The sequence below is a fragment of the Aptenodytes forsteri genome, unplaced genomic scaffold (assembly GCF_000699145.1).
Source record: "Aptenodytes forsteri isolate BGI_AS27 unplaced genomic scaffold, ASM69914v1 Scaffold114, whole genome shotgun sequence".
In the NCBI taxonomy this organism is placed as follows: domain Eukaryota; kingdom Metazoa; phylum Chordata; class Aves; order Sphenisciformes; family Spheniscidae; genus Aptenodytes; species Aptenodytes forsteri.
This window is the reverse complement of record NW_008795364.1, coordinates 5,682,495-5,701,377: the sequence shown is the minus strand read 5'-3', so window position 1 is coordinate 5,701,377 and position 18,883 is coordinate 5,682,495. Positions and strand designations below refer to the sequence as shown.

At 40.1% G+C, this 18,883-nt stretch overlaps 1 protein-coding gene across 1 annotated transcript; it reads right to left on the bottom strand.

Annotated features, from left to right (window-relative positions):
• Nucleotides 1-11,367: 11,367 nt before the first annotated feature.
• Nucleotides 11,368-18,844, bottom strand: NDUFS6 (NADH:ubiquinone oxidoreductase subunit S6; the record flags this gene model as incomplete). The annotated part of the gene is made up of 4 exons (XM_009280218.1): nt 11,368-11,514; nt 13,402-13,524; nt 18,117-18,170; nt 18,824-18,844. Coding segments are annotated over 4 exons (264 nt in total), but the record flags the coding sequence as incomplete, so codon positions are not given.
• Nucleotides 18,845-18,883: the final 39 nt, after the last annotated feature.

Sequence of the window (18,883 nt, the reverse complement as noted above, 5' to 3'; positions counted from 1 at the left end):
GACTAGAACATATTTCACCAACATATAAATGTATCAGATGTTTTCCAATCACAGGACATTATTTATTGAATATTTTCTCTCTTTTGAATATTTCTGCTATTTTTATCTCTTTAATGTAGACCACTATCAAGGATTATTAGTTTCTTTGGGTTTTTTTAAATATACTTTAAAAATCCTTCCAGTTGCTCTTAGCATTAATAGAGATAGATGTTTCACTGATATGTACAGGTTCCCATAGTATTGTCTTAGGCTCCCCCAAAACATCTCAGTATGATGACTTCTAATTTATGCTAACTGGCGTAAACATCAGACATCTCATGATTAAACAGTAAACACTTTATTCCATGGCTGTTCTTGAGGAAGATGCTATTATCCAACACATAAGAAGATGCTAGCTACTTCATCAAAGCCATGGAAAACCTGAGAAGCTACTGTAATCCAGAGTGGCATTTAAGAAGGTAAGCAAAGCTTAGAAAGGTACAAGCCTCTTCATTCCAGAATCTGGTATAGTATCAAGAGCACCACAAAAGCAATACTGACAAAAATAAAATTACGGTAACCTTTGGAAGTTGGGACTTAAGTTTGAATGGAAACAATCCTTTTTCATTTTCATCCCAAAAAGTAATGCCGATTTCACATATATTCTCTTAAGTGAGAAAGTAAGAACAGATAAGAAGTCCTCTAATTGTCAGTGTCCTAAAGCTCTGACTTTTTTTTATTTTAGTTTGTCTGGCTTCGTTTGGCACCAACCAGATGATGACAATTCCTCATCATGATAAACATCAGGATTTGAGGTTTGGTCTTTTTCCACTTTGCTACAGAGCCAGAGACTCGTTTGCAACAGCAGAGTTCAAGTTCCCATCCCTCAGACTACTAGAGTATTTTTGTGGGAAAACAAAGTTCAGGTCCTTTCTGTGCCTTATTCAGAACAAGGTCTGGAAGACATTTTTAACAGCACCACTGTTCAATGGAACCAGTGTCTCTGGCCTGATGCATATTTAATTTCTACAGATTGAGAATGGACCACTGCAATGATCTAATTACCTTTATAACACAGTCCATAACGGTTTCCAGATTCCAGCCTTGTTTCAATTAATACACATTTTAGAAAATACCAACTTTAAAAATAGAGTCAGCAATGCTGCAGAATCTACTGCAATCCTTGGTAAATCACACTCACTGTAAAGCCTCATTTCCCCTGGTCTGAATCTGCTTGTCTATAGCTCCCAGCCACTAGACCTTACCCTTTTTAGCCAGACTAAAGAGCCCATTATCAAGGTTTTGTTCCTTGCATTTGTACTGGTAGACCCTGATCAAGTCAGTCCTTAACCTCATTTATAAGGCAGTGCAAAGATGAAGCTTGTTAGCTCTTTCACTACACAACACATTTTCTACTCCTGTAATTAGTGCCATGGCTTTCTCTGAACTTTCTCTAATTTATCCACATTAATTAATGAACCGTAGACCTCAAACTGGACACAGTATTCAAGTAACAAATGCACTCGTGCCAAATTCAGAAAGATATGCCTGCTCAATACATGTCTATTTATTCCTCCAAAGTTCATAAAAGTTATTTAAGACACAGAATTGAACTGGAAACTCATAGCGATCTGATGATCAACAAACTCGCCCAGCCAAATGTAATAGTCAATGTTTCCTGTTACCTGAAGTCATTAAGGCTGCTATTCACACAGGATAAATTGCAACTCAGGCTGTTACAGTTATCACTTCACAGAAATACTTTTTTTTTCCCCAATAAATATGGACAGCATTTTATTTTTCCCGTGCACTTCATTGCACTGAAACACATTCAGCTTTGTGCCAGCTTTGGCTGGGCAAGTAGCAGCGAACGATATCACTGCTGAATCCTCTTCCTTACTTAACAACGCTTCAACCTTTCAGTCCTCGGCAAACCAGCAGTAGCTATTACATGGTTTTTTAGGACACTGATAAGAAGCTAAATGCCATAGGGTTGAGAAAGAATGCCATCAAGAGTCCAAGAAGAATGCATCCTTTCAGCGATGAGTCTCATTTTACACTGACATTTTCACACGTAAGAATTAGCTACTCTTTAATACATGTAAAACATGTGAAGTGTTGCTGGTCGATTACACAACTTTCATTTCTGAATCAAAGTATCATGGACTACTACTAAGTCTAATCTTCACAGAAATCAGAGGATATTACATTAACACTTTTAGCTTTATCAACCACTACTTCTAATTTCATCAAAAATACATCATGCTAGCTTGACATGGTCTCATTTTCCTATAACTCATGTTGATTGGCACTAATTATACAACACTTCTTTAATTCATTATTAATTAGGTCCCTTATTATTTTGCCCAGAAGTGATGTCAAGCTGACAGACATGTAATTATCCAGGTCATGCCTTTTACCCTCTTTGAATGTTGGCACATTAGCCATTTTTGTGCTCTTTCTCCAGTATTTCAAAGCTTATCAAAAATCAACATTAATGATCCAGGAAGCTTATTGGACAGCCCTGTTGAAACTAATTATCTGGGCACGCCAATTTAAAAATGTCTAAATTTAGCAGCTACTAAAGAGCAACCCCTTGAGTACCTACTACTGGAAATTATTTCATTGACTTCCTATTACACAATTACATAATATAACAGATACATCTTTTAATTTTCCTACCTTTTGACATCACTTAACAATTTCACCATATTCCTCTCACATAAGACCAATACATCTGTTAAGACTCTTTCTGATTCTAAAGTAATTCAGTTATTCTTATCAGCCTTAGTTATGCTCGCTATCGGTCTTGTTTCCCTTCTATTTTTTTCATTTTCCTTCAGCCTTTTACAATATATGTATTACTTAATTTTATAGCTCTACTAGCTGTCCTCTGAACATGGGGATGTTTTTAATCCATGTGGCCTCCTTTAGTCTTGGCTTTAAGCCAACAAGTAAAATCTCCATATAGCACACCCAACTTTTTTTTTTTTTTAACTTTTCATTTTAACCTGACTAAATACTCCCAAAAGAATCAGCTCATCATTATTTTCTGGCTTTTACAAATATCTGTGATTTGGCCTTTAAAACAGTCAATCCACCTTTTCCCCACCATTCAGGGTTTTGTAGACCGCTATCATAACCCTAAGAGAGTCCCAGACTACTCGACCTGTCCTTCCTTCTACAGAAACCTTTATCTTGTTTGCCCTTCTCTAAGCTTTTTCCCATTCTAATATACCTTCTTTTTTTTTTTTTTTTTTTTCTTGAAATAGGAGGACCAGAACTTTACGGAAAATACAAGGTGTGGGTAAAAAATTACTTTAGGCAGCAGCATAACTGTTTTCTGTTTCACACTATTCTTTTCACAATAATTCCTAATATAGGTTGATTTTGTGACCGCTACCAAGCTTTGAGCTGATTCTTTTAAAAAATGGAAATATGATAACCCTAGAATCTCACTCCTGTCTGATTCAGCTCAGATAATAGTTGATAATAGGTCAGATTCATAATTTTATATGTGAAACTAAGCTTACATGCAACACTTCACATTTATCTACACCACATTTCAGTTGCTTGGGGGGGTGGGGAGTGTTGCCCAGTCCGTCTGAAAAGCTCCTTCGGTAGTTCTTCAGAATAACTTTCTCTTTACTGTCTCAAATAAACTGATAAGGAAGATTTGCCATTTCAGTTTCCAGCCCCTTTTCCAGGCCTTCTACGAATAAGTTGAACAGTGTTTTACTGGCACAGCTTTATTATACGCAAACAAATCACAATCATTTCTGGCTATGCCACCAGTAGCTGTTGCTGTGATTCAGGAACCAGGCCTGCAGGGCTACTTCTCAGCCACAGGACTTTGAAACATTCCCAGACTCCAAAGCCCTGACCCCAAATCATTGCAAGATCCAGCTGTACCTTAGTTCCATTCTTTCTCCCGACCCTACACTTCGTCTTTGCTTTGGTTACAGAAAGGTCATCGAGGAGCATAAGCCAAGCAAAATATACCCAAGCATGTATTCTGGCTTGACAGCCAGTGTTCATAACTGGAGACCACAAGTGTGGACTACATTACAACATACCTGTGTACAAATAACGTCAGTAATCCTTCTGCCAAGGGCTGCTAGGAATAAAAACAGCCAGCCAGCTCAAATACCTCACCGTTCCTTCCCAAAAACCCAAGCAACCCATCCTCCTCAAGTATAAACAGAGCCAACTTGAACTCCCATCCAGAAATCTAGGAAACTCAGTTACCAGAACTGAAAATATCAGATTTCACCACATCCAATTCATAGGCACTGAGGCCAAGTATTTTAAACCTCCAGCAACATACCTGTGCAAAAGGAACAAGAATCAAAATAAACCCAAGAAAGTTTATAAATCAATTAATAAATCAACAATATTAGGTAAGCATCTTCTCCCACATGTAGACAGGCAATACCCTCATTCCTGATCATCATTATGAGTGACTAGACAGTACATTCAAACATTAGCCCCTGTATCCCCCACTCTGCATATCACTCAGCTTGTTTTCCAGAGTTGGCACAAACAGAACATGTAGCAGGTCCAGTTCTCACTCCAGGTGTGCTGCTCCTGAGAGCACTCTGCAGGAGGCCACAGCCGATGGGATTTACAGCTCTGGAGCCGATCAAGAGGGCAACTGCTACAATCCCTCTGCCAACTTCAGCCCTTACAATGCTTCATTTCAAATCTGTCCATGCCCTCTCCCTTCTCAGAGGGACCTGGGCTGTTGGGGACAACAGTGGAATCCTTGCCACATGGAATATGTTCATGGAAGAAAACCTTTTTCCTTCTGACAAACTTTCATTTTCAGTGTCCAAGCTCGCTTACACCCAGGCACTCCAGGTTACAATTAGGTCAGGCAAACACCACACTTCAGTCACTGCTGTACTTCCAACGTGCCTTCATGTGCTGGTTTTGGCTGGGGTAGAGTTGATTTTCTTCATAGAAGCCAGTATGGGGCTGTGTTTTGGATCTGTGCTGGAAATAGTGTTGATAACACAGGGATGTTTTTGTTACTGCTGAGCAGTGCTTGCACAGAGTCAAGGCCTTTTCTGCTTCTCACCCCACCCCACCAGCGAGTAGGCTGGGGGTGCACAAGAAATTGGGAGGGGACACAGCTGGGACAGCTGACCCCAACTGACCAAAGGGATGTTCCGCACCATATGATGTCATAGTCAGCATATAAAGCTGGGGGAAGAAGAAGGAAGGGGGGGACGTTTGGAGTGATGGCGTTTGTCTTCCCAAGTCACCGTTAGGCATGATGGAGCCCTGCTTTCCTGGAGATGGCTGAACACCTGCCTGCCCATGGGAAGGAGTGAATGAATTCCTTGGTTTGCTTTGCTTGTGTGCGCAGCTTTTGCTTTACCTGTTAAACTGTCTCTATCTCCACCCACGAGTTTTCTCACTTTTACCCTTCTGATTCTCTCCCCCATCCCACTGCAGAGGAGTGGGCAAGTGGCTGCGTGGTGCTTAGTTGCCGGCTGGGGTTAAACCACAACACTTCATTACACAACAGGGATACTGGCATTCTATTATCTTAAAACTTTAAATTGAAAGCAACTTTATATTAACCAAGATGTCTATCCTTAGCACCTACCTGATAACTTTCCATATTTACTCATATGCTGCCAAAGAAGTTATTTTTCTGTACAGTCTCACTACCCATGTGAAGCACTCAAAAAAAAAAAAACCACACACCCCACCAAAACCCCCAACAACCTCACAGTTTTTTACCGAAAGGCACTAAAAGAGAGTCCCTGTTCTTACTGTTTCAAGTCAGAGATCAGGACATAATTTGATTAGGTTAAGATTTAGGACTGTTAACATGAAATCTGCAGTACACATCAGTCACATAAGAATTCTCCAATACAACATTACCTTCTTCCCTACAGATAATGAACAGATGCTTAGGGCTAATAATTTTGTTTTGTATCACCATTTGAGGTCTCCTGCTACAGTTGTTGTTACACCAATTTGTTTAGAAATCCATTTTTTAGTATCTAAAACACATTTCAGATTTCCTGTCAGCAGCTGATGCCCAAGAACCAAGTTTTACATTTCATAAAGGGGAAAAGCTTCCAAAGAGCACTTCGCAGTCCGAAGATTAAGATAATTCCCTAAGTCTAATTTGGTACTAAATCATAGGTGTGCTACCAGTTGCAGACTATTTAGAGAGGAGGGAGAAAATGCATCTTGTGCTATTTTCTCCTTCCCTTCATCAACAATTCCTTCCTGGAAACAAAGAACCACCTTATTCCTCCAAGTTTTCTTGAAATTGACTCTTTCCTACAAGAAATCAAAGTTTAGTACAGGAATGTATATGGCCAGAGAAATCTTTAAATTTTTTTTGTGTGTGTGTGTGTTCCTAACTACATCTTCTGGAAAAAAAAATTGAAAACCATTCTGTCCCAAGTAAATATGCTACAGCAGGCTTCTACGCTAATTTCCCCCTCTTCTTTGTATCTCCCATAGAGAAAACAAATTTAAATCTTAGAAAGTTATTCATGCCAATGAAAGTCAGTGATTTAAATATTTAGACAAAGTTAACACAACCAGAAATGACCTGCTGTTAAAACAAATCATAAGTGAAGACTAGTAGAGTTTATGCAGTATTTTACCAAGTTGCTATACTATAAAGTCTCTTAGATCTTTCTCCTATGTTTGTGATTAGTCCAAAATAAAGAGATCTCATTTTAATCATTAATGACTGTAGTGAAAGCAGTCTTTAGATTTCTTGATCCACACAACATTAAGAGAAAATCTAGCTAAAAGCCTGCCTACTTAGATCACTTTAATTTATGTGTCAGACCAAGCGTCAGAGTTTCAGAAAGAACAGGCTTTTGAGTTCGGAAGTCTCTTATTGAAGCAGGAGATGAGCATTAGAGTTTGTTCTAAAGGGACAACTTTATTATAAGATAACCATTGCTTTGTCAAAGACCTAGTCCATAATAAAGGGATTGGGGGGAAGGGAGCAACAGAAACATGGAAGGGGACAAGAATGAAAACAGGAAGAAAGTTAAAAAATGTAAAGGAGCAAATACATCCAAAGCCGAACATTAAAAAAAGGTGAGAAAATACCTACAAAGCTGCAGCTAGTTTCACTAATTCCATAATGTTTAAGTACATTTTCATTTCACGACTGGATTCACACTGCTAACACTGCTTAGGAATATGAACTTTTTGTCTGAATTCTAGCGCTCACTAAAACGACATCTCTACTGGAAAGTGCTGTTGATAGCATTTGTCCTGGCATACAGTTGCCAGTATGTCAATAAAAATGTGTGCACAGCAGGCTGACGGGGAGGACTTCCTAAAGCAGGGTGTTGTAGCAGCAGCAGAGGTACAAATAAGTGCAGTTACACATTTCTCACAGCATTTGTATCACACTAAGGGAAACTAACAGCCCCTTTCAAAAAAAAAAAAAAAAGGGAGAGGCACTTTAAGGCAGTGTTCCCAGTGCTCCATCACATCATTTCCATATTGCACAGATTACGTTCCTGGTTCCTCTGTTGCACTTCCATAATCTGTTCTTCCACATGGCAATTTTTGCTTTGTCAACTCAGCTTTTGACACCTGAATGCTGAGGATTTTGGATGGTGAAATGACTATCAAGTGATTGGATGTCAATGCAAACCTGGAATAATCAGTAACTTTCAGGTGCAGAAAAAATAAGTTCCAGTAACTGTAAGTTAAATTCACCATATCTCAAAGACATTTGAGCTCCATAAGCTGCTCTGTGCATGGAAAAATGGATAGTCATCATGTTCCACCTGCAACCCCATATCAAGAAAATGATATGGGATCTGAAAAGCCTGGAGTGAAAGCTGTCACTACCGGGGCATGCAAGGTCTTCAACACGTATCTTGTTGCACAGGCTACTAACACTAGGCAACGCTTGACAAAAATAAAAGCATGTGAAAGGATGATCATCCACATCAAAGTGACATTTACAGCAACAATACATATGTTTTTAATTCTACTTTTTTTGCTCTTACTATATTGCCTCTGATAATGAGAACTGAAACTGCTATTCTTCCCTAGTTACACAAGTCCTGATGGACCTCTGGAGAGGGAGACGCATGATAATTTGCGCCATGAACTTTATGACAAGGTGAATGCAGGGTCATTTTTCCCTGATCAATCTATTCCATTGGCAAGACTGAATTGTCAGGTGTGCTCCTCAAGGATCCCTAGCTTTAAATTTAGACGACATACTTGGAGACCACCACAGAAAGATAGAATTGCCTCTCAAAACAACGTAGACCAATAGCAGGGAACACACCAAAGAATGCCAACAATGTGGATATTACAGAACCAAACATTTCTATTGCTATTACAGTATGCTGTATTGTATCTGATACTTGCAATAGCATTAAATAAAAAGTGCAAGTATTACTGGCAGGTCAAAGAGTAAGAAGTATAAGGATACTATTTGCTGATTTGGAGAAGCCTGTTAGAAGAGCAACTTCCAGAGCACAATCAGATGCCATCGACTGAAAGAAGTTTTAAGAAAGGTGCACTTGCATATTATGCCATAGTCATAGTACTGCTTTATGCTCCTGTGAACAAGCAGGACTTGCCTTGTAAATTCATTCTAGTTACTTTTTAATTAGAGAACAGAGAGCTAGCAAGTAATATGGGGAAAAGGACGGATGGTCCTTATTTGTTTTGGAAGTTTAAATACATAGTGATTTTCCCAAGAAAAGCTTAATATATGTGGCAGGAAAGGGAAAAGAGCCTATTTGGTTTTAGTAGGTAAAGGCAGGATACAGTTGTTAAGACAAGCTACACATCAATGTAGAATACTTCATATTTCCATAGTGACAGAGTATAAGCTATGGTTTGTACTCTGGTAATTGGAGCAAGAGACTATAGTTCCAGCCTGGGATCAATTATCTACGAAGAACAAAACAGTGACTGACAGAATTTAAGCCTGAAAGTTTTATTCCATATTGCTTTCTAGACTGAACTTGTTGCCTGAAAACTGTAATGCTGATTTGGTACTTACATGTTTTAGTCTATCCTCGCTTTGATACTGATGTGTTCCAGTCTATCCTCATAGATCCATTTTCACATGTATCTGCTTGTGACCACCACAGTAAAAGTTTCTGCTTTCCCTCACTACTTCTTCCTGCAGATCAAGGTTGGCCTTTCCACAGGTATGTGGATGGTGTGTCTCAAAGTGCAAGGCTTCATATAAACAGCCATTCCCAACTAGATATATAAACTTAGCACACAGGCAATGATAAGGAGCAAAGTCTGAAGTTTTCCTATGAAGATCACCAGAGCGAAGTAGAGACCTTCTTTGTTTCACTAGTGCCAACAGCTTCACATATCACAAGTACTTTAGGGAGAATATCCAAGAACAGCATTCCACAGTTGAGACCAGTGGGATGGGATTTGTCTGGGTCCTCAGCAGATGCTGTGCCAATTTAAACATTGTTAATTTATTATGAGCAGCAGTGATCCAAGCAGATATATTATTCATAAGAAAATCAAAGGCCCAAGGAAAGGACCACATACGATTACTTGTTTCAGGTCTCTTTGCAGAGATGATTGCACCATGAGAGAACTGTGCCAGCCAAGACGCTCTACAAACTGGTAGAGAGCCAGACTAAAAAGCAACCAGATTTATGTTTAAAGACAGACACTGCAAGTTCAAGTAATTATTTTCTATTTAGAGCATGAGATGGACTTACCAGAAGACATGTATAATGTCACATTTATGCTCAGTTGACAAATCATTTGCATAAGGTCAGATAGGCTGAATGCAAGTTACTGGGTTTTATGAAAGGATCCTTTGCCGTCTTTGTACATGCTCAGGTGCTACTCAGAACGCAACATACATTAAGTCTTCTTGGACTTGGCCACTGCACGCTAACATTACAAAACTACAACCATCATAACAGCCATCTAGCCTCAGTCAGACCCTGGACTTATAGAAAAGTCAGTGCTCAGTAACCTACAATGAATTTACAATTAATTTGCAATGCATAACTAATATTACTTCCTAAATCTAGGTCATTACAAAGAATGAATTGAAGGCCAGTCAGATGATCACTGAAACCAGCAGCAATGGAAAGGAGAAAAAGAGAGGGAAGGAGGAAGAAGGGGAAGAGACAGGAAGGGAGGCTGAGCTCTTACAGGTAGAATGAATGGAGAAAAAAAAAAAAGAGGAGGGGTGTACATGCATGTGAGTGATTGCAGCATAGCCTCCAAACACACAGCTTCTACAGACAGAATAGTTCCGACCTTGCTTTAAGTCTGACTGTGTTGGTTCAACTTCATCTATAAATTGACACAAGCAAGTTAAGCAGCTGTAGGCCCACATAATTTGGTTCAACTTGATACCACCACATCAATTTAACTAAAGTGATATAAACAGCAGGTTTAGAATCACGCCCCATTAAACTTTGGCCAAGCAGCAATTACTACCTGGGACCATGTTCCATCACCAGCATTTTAAAAAAAAGTCACTTACCGACAACAGATTAAAATGCTCTCTGGAGCAAAGATGAAAGCTCGGACCCTCCTTCTCCAGACACACGTCCTGTTTGAGAGTCATGCTTATATGATGGAATGCTGCATAAGTGAAATTAAGCAAGAAGGTAGATGATGTCCTACGGCCAGCCTCACACAGCCTAGGTGGTGTTACACATAGTCTGACAATGAGAGCATCCACCTATCTGTATTAAAGGAGCAGAAGCTGCTACCTGTAATGGAGCAATCCCTACTTTGAGTCTGACAAGACCCAGTTCCTAAAGAGGTTTCAAGGGTGTGAATCCCAAGCAGAATCAGATATTTACACTCTGATCCTCTCAACTGGAGGACAAATGCTTATGTCCTCACCTGTCACATATGCCAGCTTGGGTAGTTCTCCAGCTCACATTGATTACCATTCTAAGGCACTGGCTGTTTCTTTTAAACAAGTAGCAGGTGTAGCTACTTAATTCAGGGATGACAATCTTGCTTCCAGGAGTAAGTGTTGTAATGCTGAGTATCATAATATCTTTGTGCTTCCATTTGTGAACCTAGCTATAGATACTAGGCCATGAACAAATTAAGACTGTCAAACAATGCCAAAAGACAAACACCTAGGATAATTAATCCCCCAGTAAACATTTACATCCAATTCAGTGTTGAAAAGAATACAAATCTACCCAATACAAACCAAACCCATGCTGCAGCCAAACGCCACTTCCAAGCCTGCGAGAAGCCTGCCAAACAAGGCAGGACATTTTTTCCATGAAAACCAAATTAAGTACAAAGCAGATACTATAACACCATTCAGCTCTCAAATACTTGACAAGCTGGGTTTTAAAAAGGTACAGATTGGACTTTCCATAGTTAAGATAAACACAAATGCTAATCTTGGGTTTCTAAATATATTGTTTATTTATAGTTAAACATTAACATATGAACAGAAATCTGCAAGCATGCAGGGATAATCTTTCAGTGATGCTTCTGTTTAAATTGAAGTCCACAGTAGCCACATGTTCCGGTCTTTGTATCTTTGTCCTACAAAAAAATATAAAAATATAACAGCTGCTAGTTTCACTTTATAAAACTTTTAGAAATTACAGATTTTCTCTTATTTATATGTGCCATCTTAAAATGGATCAATACAGCTGAAGTACTGAGTTTAATCTTATTTCATACACTGGAAGTAAGAACAATGGTATGAGGTTCATGCTTGATTTCTGTATCTTATGCAGCTTCCCTTCCGCCAGCCTTTTAACTACCAGGCCTAATCTCAACAATATAATTTTAAAGTCAAGCCAAGTGATACCATCTCTTCAGCAATAAAGAATCCTCTTACCGAACTGGACATCTTAAGTCAGTTCAGTCATATCTGTTCCAATGTTCCGAAAAGATCATTTCATAACTATTTTAATACAGAATAGGATGTGGCATTTTCAAGTTATATCTGGACAGAAATTTTGGCCAGTAATGTAAGCTGACAGAGTTAGTTGCAGGAAGGAGGAAATTTCAGTAGGATTCCGGGAGAAATTCTGAAAGAAAACGTTTTACAGAAAAGTAGCAGTTACTACTGCATAAAATTTTATTCTTCTTTCCAAAAGACACATATTTTTTAAAAATTTAGAAGTGTGACTGACTGCAAGCTCCTTAACATGACAAAAGACATGACAGTTAGATAAAAGCTAAGGGATCTTCTGTTATTTAGCAACACGACTATTTGCAGCCATGAAATGAAGTAAACTCGTGGTTCCCCTTCCTTAATACAGGATTAGAAGTGAAAAATCCAGACTAACCTCCACCCCCGAAAGCCTGGATTTCAATTGTTAGGGTTGGGGAAACAAGCTGGTCTAATACCATTCTCTCTTTGCAGACGTTAGGTTTCAAGAACTAAGCCATAGATGTCTTGTAATTTGATTGTTAACACAAAAAGATCTCAAAATTCACAAAAACTAAAGCATTCCTCAAGAGCAGTGTGGCGCAGGTCAGACGAATCAACATAAATGCAACCGATCACCAGCGTGCTACAGAAGTTAGCTGAAGACTGAAGAACACAAGCTTCTTAAGTTTTATGAATTAGAACCTCCAAGCATTTGACTTTGAATAATGTAATATGAATCATTATGAAGTGCTTACTTTGTTCGAAATAGAAATGCTTGTGATTATAGTCAGGAGTCACAACAACACTGACACTAAAGGACACCAGCTCTCCCCCACCATTCTTTTGGGTATTAAGCAAACGTCAAAGTTTAAGTAAGCAAGCAAAGATTAAGACATCTGCAGTTAGGGTCTGACTGAGAACAGTACCTAAGCAACAGGTCATCGTTGATTCCACAGAGGTCATATGACAGTAGCCTCAATATTCTTATTCTCTAGAACAAGAATACACTGGAAACTATCACTACTGTCATTCTTCACTGATTCTCTGACCACGATGGAAACTTTCAATCTTCAGAGCTAGCAAGATTCCCAAAGACTGTAAGAGTTTTGTTGGTTTTTTTTTTCTTGAACATGCAGGATTCAAAATAAATTACATATTCCTAAGAATACTGCAAATGTATCCTCAGTCTACACAGTGGCATTTAAATAATTAGAGTAAGTTTCTCAAAACACAGCAAGCATATTATTTTTTGCTCACAAGGCACTGCTTGCTCATGTTACTTCGTAGTTAATTTATTTTTTCAAAAAAAATTATTGTCCCATCAAACAAATCAAAATCAAGAACAAGAAATGCCTGGTAACTTCAAATGGAAACCCTCTATAGCTCTTCTGAGTAGAAATCTTAATTTTATATTAGGCACCAAATAAAATTAACAGCTCCAGTGGTTAATCATTTTACTTTGTTAAACTAACATGCCAAAAAGTAGATGATCTTACAAACCAGAATTGACAGGCAAAACGTGCTAGACACAGATCAAAAGATATTACCAAGTTTATGTATACTTTAGGATGTCCCAAAGCTCCACCACCACCATCGCATGATATCACTCTGCTTTCAACTTCACTCACAGGCTGCTCTGCTATCAAATCAATTGCAAAATTCTTGTTCACCTGTAAGAGAAAAAGGAAGCGTTCAGATACCTGCCCCACTCAAACAGAAAGCAATTGATATTCACCACCTCCCCAAGCAGTTCCACTATAGCCATCTTGAGAAGTTCCTGCATATGTTTCCTCCCACCTCCTTCACCAGCTCTTAGGCTGTGCTATAAGCCAGATCAGTGAACTAAGCATGTTAAACTCTGCAAAAGTAATCCCCTTCCCCGACGCACAGGCCACATCAGTGCTCAGGTTTACAACGTGACCTAAGCAGATTCAGCAGAGAGGTGAACAGGAAGAAGCAGCCAAGAACAGAAGATATTTAACTGACGCTGCCTCTGTATTGTGCTTTAGCGACTACATGATAAAAACTGCAAAAGACTCACTGCTGATAAACTCAAAAATAGTGGTGGAACAAGTAAGGTCAGGAGTGAGATAAAACAACTGCTGGTAATTTAAAGCCTCTCACCATGCACCTTATTCTATCACGGCACAGGAATCTCAGGAAAACGTGGTGTGCATAACAACAATCAGAAAGGCAAATTGTTCAGCATTAGAAAAAAGAAAAGCCTCTAAGTGTCACTATGCCACTCTCTAAATCCATCTTATACACACTTCCTGAATATGCACATCACTGACAAACAGGGCTTTTTCCTAGAGCATGTCTACATAGCCTGGCAAACGTATCCACCTCTGGACAGGCCTGTGACACAGCTGCTTGCACCTCAGCAGGACCTACAGCACCCAGCCGCAGCGCTTTCCTCCCTCATCCACACCAGCCTCTTCCAACCCGGTCTGCACCAGCGCTGAGCAGACAACTATCCTGGTTTCGGCAGGGATAGAGTTAATTTCCTTCCTAGTAGCGGGTACAGTGCTGTGTTTTGGATTTAGGGTGAGAATAATTTTGATAACACACCGATGTTTTAGTTGTTGCTAGGTAGTGCTTACACTAGCCAAGGATTTCTCAGCTTCCCATGCTCTACCAACTGGAAGGGCTGCAGGTGCACGGGAGGCTGGGAGGGGGCACAGCCAGGACAGCTGACCCAAACTGGCCAAAGGGACATTCCATACCGTGTGACGTCATGCTCAGCATATAAAGCTGGGGGAAGAAGAAGGAAGGGGGGGGACGTTTGGAGTGATGGCGTTTGTCTTCCCAAGTAACCGTTACATGTGATGGATCCCTGCTTTACTGGAGATGGCTGAACACCTGCCTGCCCGTGGGAAGTAGTGAATGAATTCCTTGGTTTGCTTTGCTTGCGTGCGTGGCTTTTGCTTTACCTATTAAACTGTCTATCTCAACCCATGAGTTTTCTCACTTTTACTCTTCCTGTTCTCTCCCCCATCCCACTGTGGGGGAGTGAGCGAGCAGCTGTGTGGTGCTTAGTTGCCGGCTGGGGTTAAACCACAACAACAACCAACCCTACAACCAACCCTACCCCTCAGGTAAACATGCTCCAGGAGGGGCCAGCTTTTTCAAAGGCAATGTTATACACACAAGTATATAAAATAATATGCATACCCAAAGAAGGCTCTGTGTATAAGGTTCATAAACATGTTGGTGTTTGAATGAAGATGAGATTCTTGGGAAAAAGATAGCTAAGTGTCCATTAAATGAATCCCTAAGAACTACAATGGTATTTTTATATAGTTCTAGCGCACAACAACTTAGGATCTTTCACCAAGCCTCCAATTAAGTCTCCCCAAAATCTGCATTTTTGGTACAGCAGGGGAAAAGTCAGTTTTGCCAAAAAACGGATTTTCTTTACCTGAAGATGATGATAGCTAAGTAAAGTTAACAAAAAATTAACTTTCGGTATTGAAGCAAATTGGCAACATCAAGGACCTCATTGCCTGGGGCCTGTGTCTGCAAGTCATATGTAATCTTTGCCAACCTGCAAGGATTTTTACTGCTGCTTTTAATAACACTCAAAATTGTGCATCCTTCATTTCATGCTAAAGGAGGAGGGAGATAGCACCATGATGCACCTCTGCTTCAAGATCAGAAGCAGAACTCCACTATTCCCAACATTTCTTAACCACAAAGGTATTTGTGGGGAGAGGGGGGAAGCAAGAACCTCTCATCCACTGTACAGCTATGACTTGTTTGTGGTTCAGCCTACTAAACAAGAGAGTCTAGGAATTTGCAGGGAAAGCATGCCAGAAAAGAAGAGAGTGAGAAAAACTGAGGAAAAAAATAAGTGGTTTCAAGTTACATCGTGTCCCTTCAATTAAAGCACAGTGGTAGGTAGCAGGAGGGGGCCGTTTCCCTCAGCATATCCAAATGCTCCTTGCCCAATGCACAATTCAATGAGCAATTTCTTTCCTGGCCATAGTGCCAGTTTGACAATCCCATTGCTGCTTCATTCCACCTAGTCGCCTGTGCCAGTACATGGTCTGGGAGGCCGAGATAAAGCCAAACTTGGAACTGACCCAGGTCCATAGATCCAGAGGGAAGGCAGGAGGTTGTATTTAAACCAGACCAGCTCTGAGGTCAGTTCTCCTCGCAGCTTCAGCTGCTGCACCAGCCCAACAGAAAGGGTAGAGCCAAAGCAGGAACGGCGGTGTCGAATTAGGTCCTGTGGTACCTTAGGGATTGTAGGACAGGATGACCCTAGTCAGACTGCAGCAGATGCAGTTTAACAGCAGCCATGCGTAGTTTTCCCACAGCTACTTGGTTTAGGCCCTTGCCAGAGAGCACTAATCCCCTGGTTCTGCACATCCAGTGCAGAGAACAATGATTTTAGCTAAAACACATGGATTTCATTAACAATTAGGCTGGCAGAACTGAGGGGACAATAGCCACATACTCTGACCTGTGCCCCCAGGCCTGGAGAGGCCACATGCAGCACCCAGGCACAGGCACAGACGCCCTCTTTGAGGACACCTGCGTCCAGAGGCTGCGTCCCCAGACAAGAAAGCTGCTGTGGCTGAACTGGGCCGACCACAAGCCAGACTCAACCACCCAGAGCATACTGAAGGCAAAGAGAAGAAGCGACCGAGACAGTACAGTCACCAACTTCGCAGGCTAGCTTTAGCTTTGGAAACAAGACAGCATTCAGACTACAGAAACAGCTGTGAAACCCTAACACTAGCAGCTGAAACACACTAGGGGATATCGGCAAAGCTCCTAGAGAGAGATAATAAGCACAGATGAGGATCATTTTAGTATTTAACATGCAAATTTTGTTCCAATTTCACAATTAAAACCTAGCATTAAACCTTGCTCAGCAGACTTAAAGCTTGTCTTTTGCTGGAGAAGGAGGAACAAGGCCAAACTGATAAACCCTGGGTGCTCCTCACCACAGAGAGTCTGAAATCAGCTGCTGGCAAAGGCACGTCAGAGGGGCCAGTGCCCTGTGGAGAATTAGGCTTAAGGAGCATTTCCTACAAAGTTACAGAAGTAGCACAGAAATAGGCATTGCATTTGGGAGACACCTACTTTGCCACTATCCTCCCAGAGGTAAACTACTTCAGCATTTTAAGTGACATTTTCATTTAACTATTTCTCATGTAGAATCCCCATTTTTGCCACACAGCATGAGTTAAATTGTATCCGTGATACAATGAGGTAAACTCAATACGAAAACTCAGAAATCAGCATAATTAATTCAGGTTAATTTAGGAAGGTAATACTTACACGCAACTATATTAAAAATCTACCACACCTTATATTTAATGCCTCTACTATACATACACATTTATAGCATTAACACTAAGGCACTAATCAGATGCTTAGGCATAGAGGAATACAGTTTAGCTGAAACAATCTCTGTTTCTTTCCCAAAGGCCAGCAGATCCCTCATGGAACTGTGCTGCTCGATCATTAGAGAGAACTCAGTGCTAAAGGACTAACAATTTCACACACCCACTCTATTGATAAGCAGCAGCAACAGGCCCACAAGATAACTTCACAGTAGTACACTTGGCTGATGCTGGTGTTACTAGACTTTGCCTTTGAGGGTCTGTTATTTCAGAATACTCTAAATTTTAGTTTTATTTGTAACACCACTGTTTCAGCAAATGCTTCCCAGGCTCTGGAAATGAAGTGGCCTCATTAAAAACTCAGTTTGGGTAAAGATCAAGATTTTAACTATGCAGAAGCAAATTAAGCTTCAACACACACATTTACACAGATATATAGATGCACAATTCAGCAGAGCATTTAATTATGTGATTTTTCTGAACACAAATGGCATTAAAACATGGTTAAAATTTTCTTAAAACACATGCTTAAAACAAAAAGTGTTCCAAGTTTAAGATGCTCAAATGCCTACAAATACCACAGCCTAAGTGTAAGCACTTAACAGGTGTAGAGCAAGTCTTGAATTTTCCAAATTTGTCAGAAGTAGGGAGGTATACAGAAGCTACTATATACTGTCTTAAAAGAATTTTCATCATAGTGAAAAAAACACTGAAACCCAAAAACCAGAACAGTTTGGTTTTGGTACGGTTTTTTTTGTTTGGTTGATTTTAGTTGTGGTTTTTGGGTTTGGTTGGTTTGTTGGATGTTCTTTTTTAATGACAATCAAGTTGAGGACATCAATATCGGGTATAAAAAAAACCCACAAACCACCCCCTCTCCCGTGAGTAAAAGTAGCATGAGTTACCTCCTTTTGTCGTCCAACAAATCTAACTCTTCTATAATCCTTTTCTTCATATACCTAAAGTATAAAATAAACTTGATCTTACTTAAAAAGCAATGGCCATAAACAAAGAACACAAAGACTTACAGCACTGTCAAGACGAAATAGTTTAAATTGTTTCCTCAGTTTCAAGTACTGCCATTATCTTGCAAGTAAGTACTGCACAAAAAAACTGGTTTCCATTTCTCTCACACGGGAAAATAAATCTTAGGTTGGAAAGTAGAAAAGAAAGGCTGGGGGTGTGGGGTTTGAAGCCGGTAAACAGAAGCCTTAGCTTTGACCATGGAGGCAAACGTAAGATTTATTACTTATAATGCTGTTCCTTGATCCCACACTGCCATCTGGAAGGTGAACTAAAGTAGGAAATTCAAGTTTCATATTTATTTATGTTCGAGTGAAGTAACCACAGCGAGACCCTTCCTACATCAGCTCCACCAGCCATGCCTCTTCCACATCTCCACAAGATACTACACAAGCCTCCCTAGTTCTCACGCTCAGTTTTCACGTTAAAGAACAGATTAAACGGAGTTATAAGGCACTGACACAAGGGTACCTCCTACCTGTCAACCCTTCAGCTGTATCAAATGTTGGATCCAGACCACAACGCTTGGTAACGGCTAACGGCCCTGTCCCTTACTCACAGCCCGGTTTTTTTTTGAAACCGCGCGTACCTTTTGCCTATGTATCGTCCAAGAGCATTAACTTCCACAGTGCGTACTCAATGAAGAAGC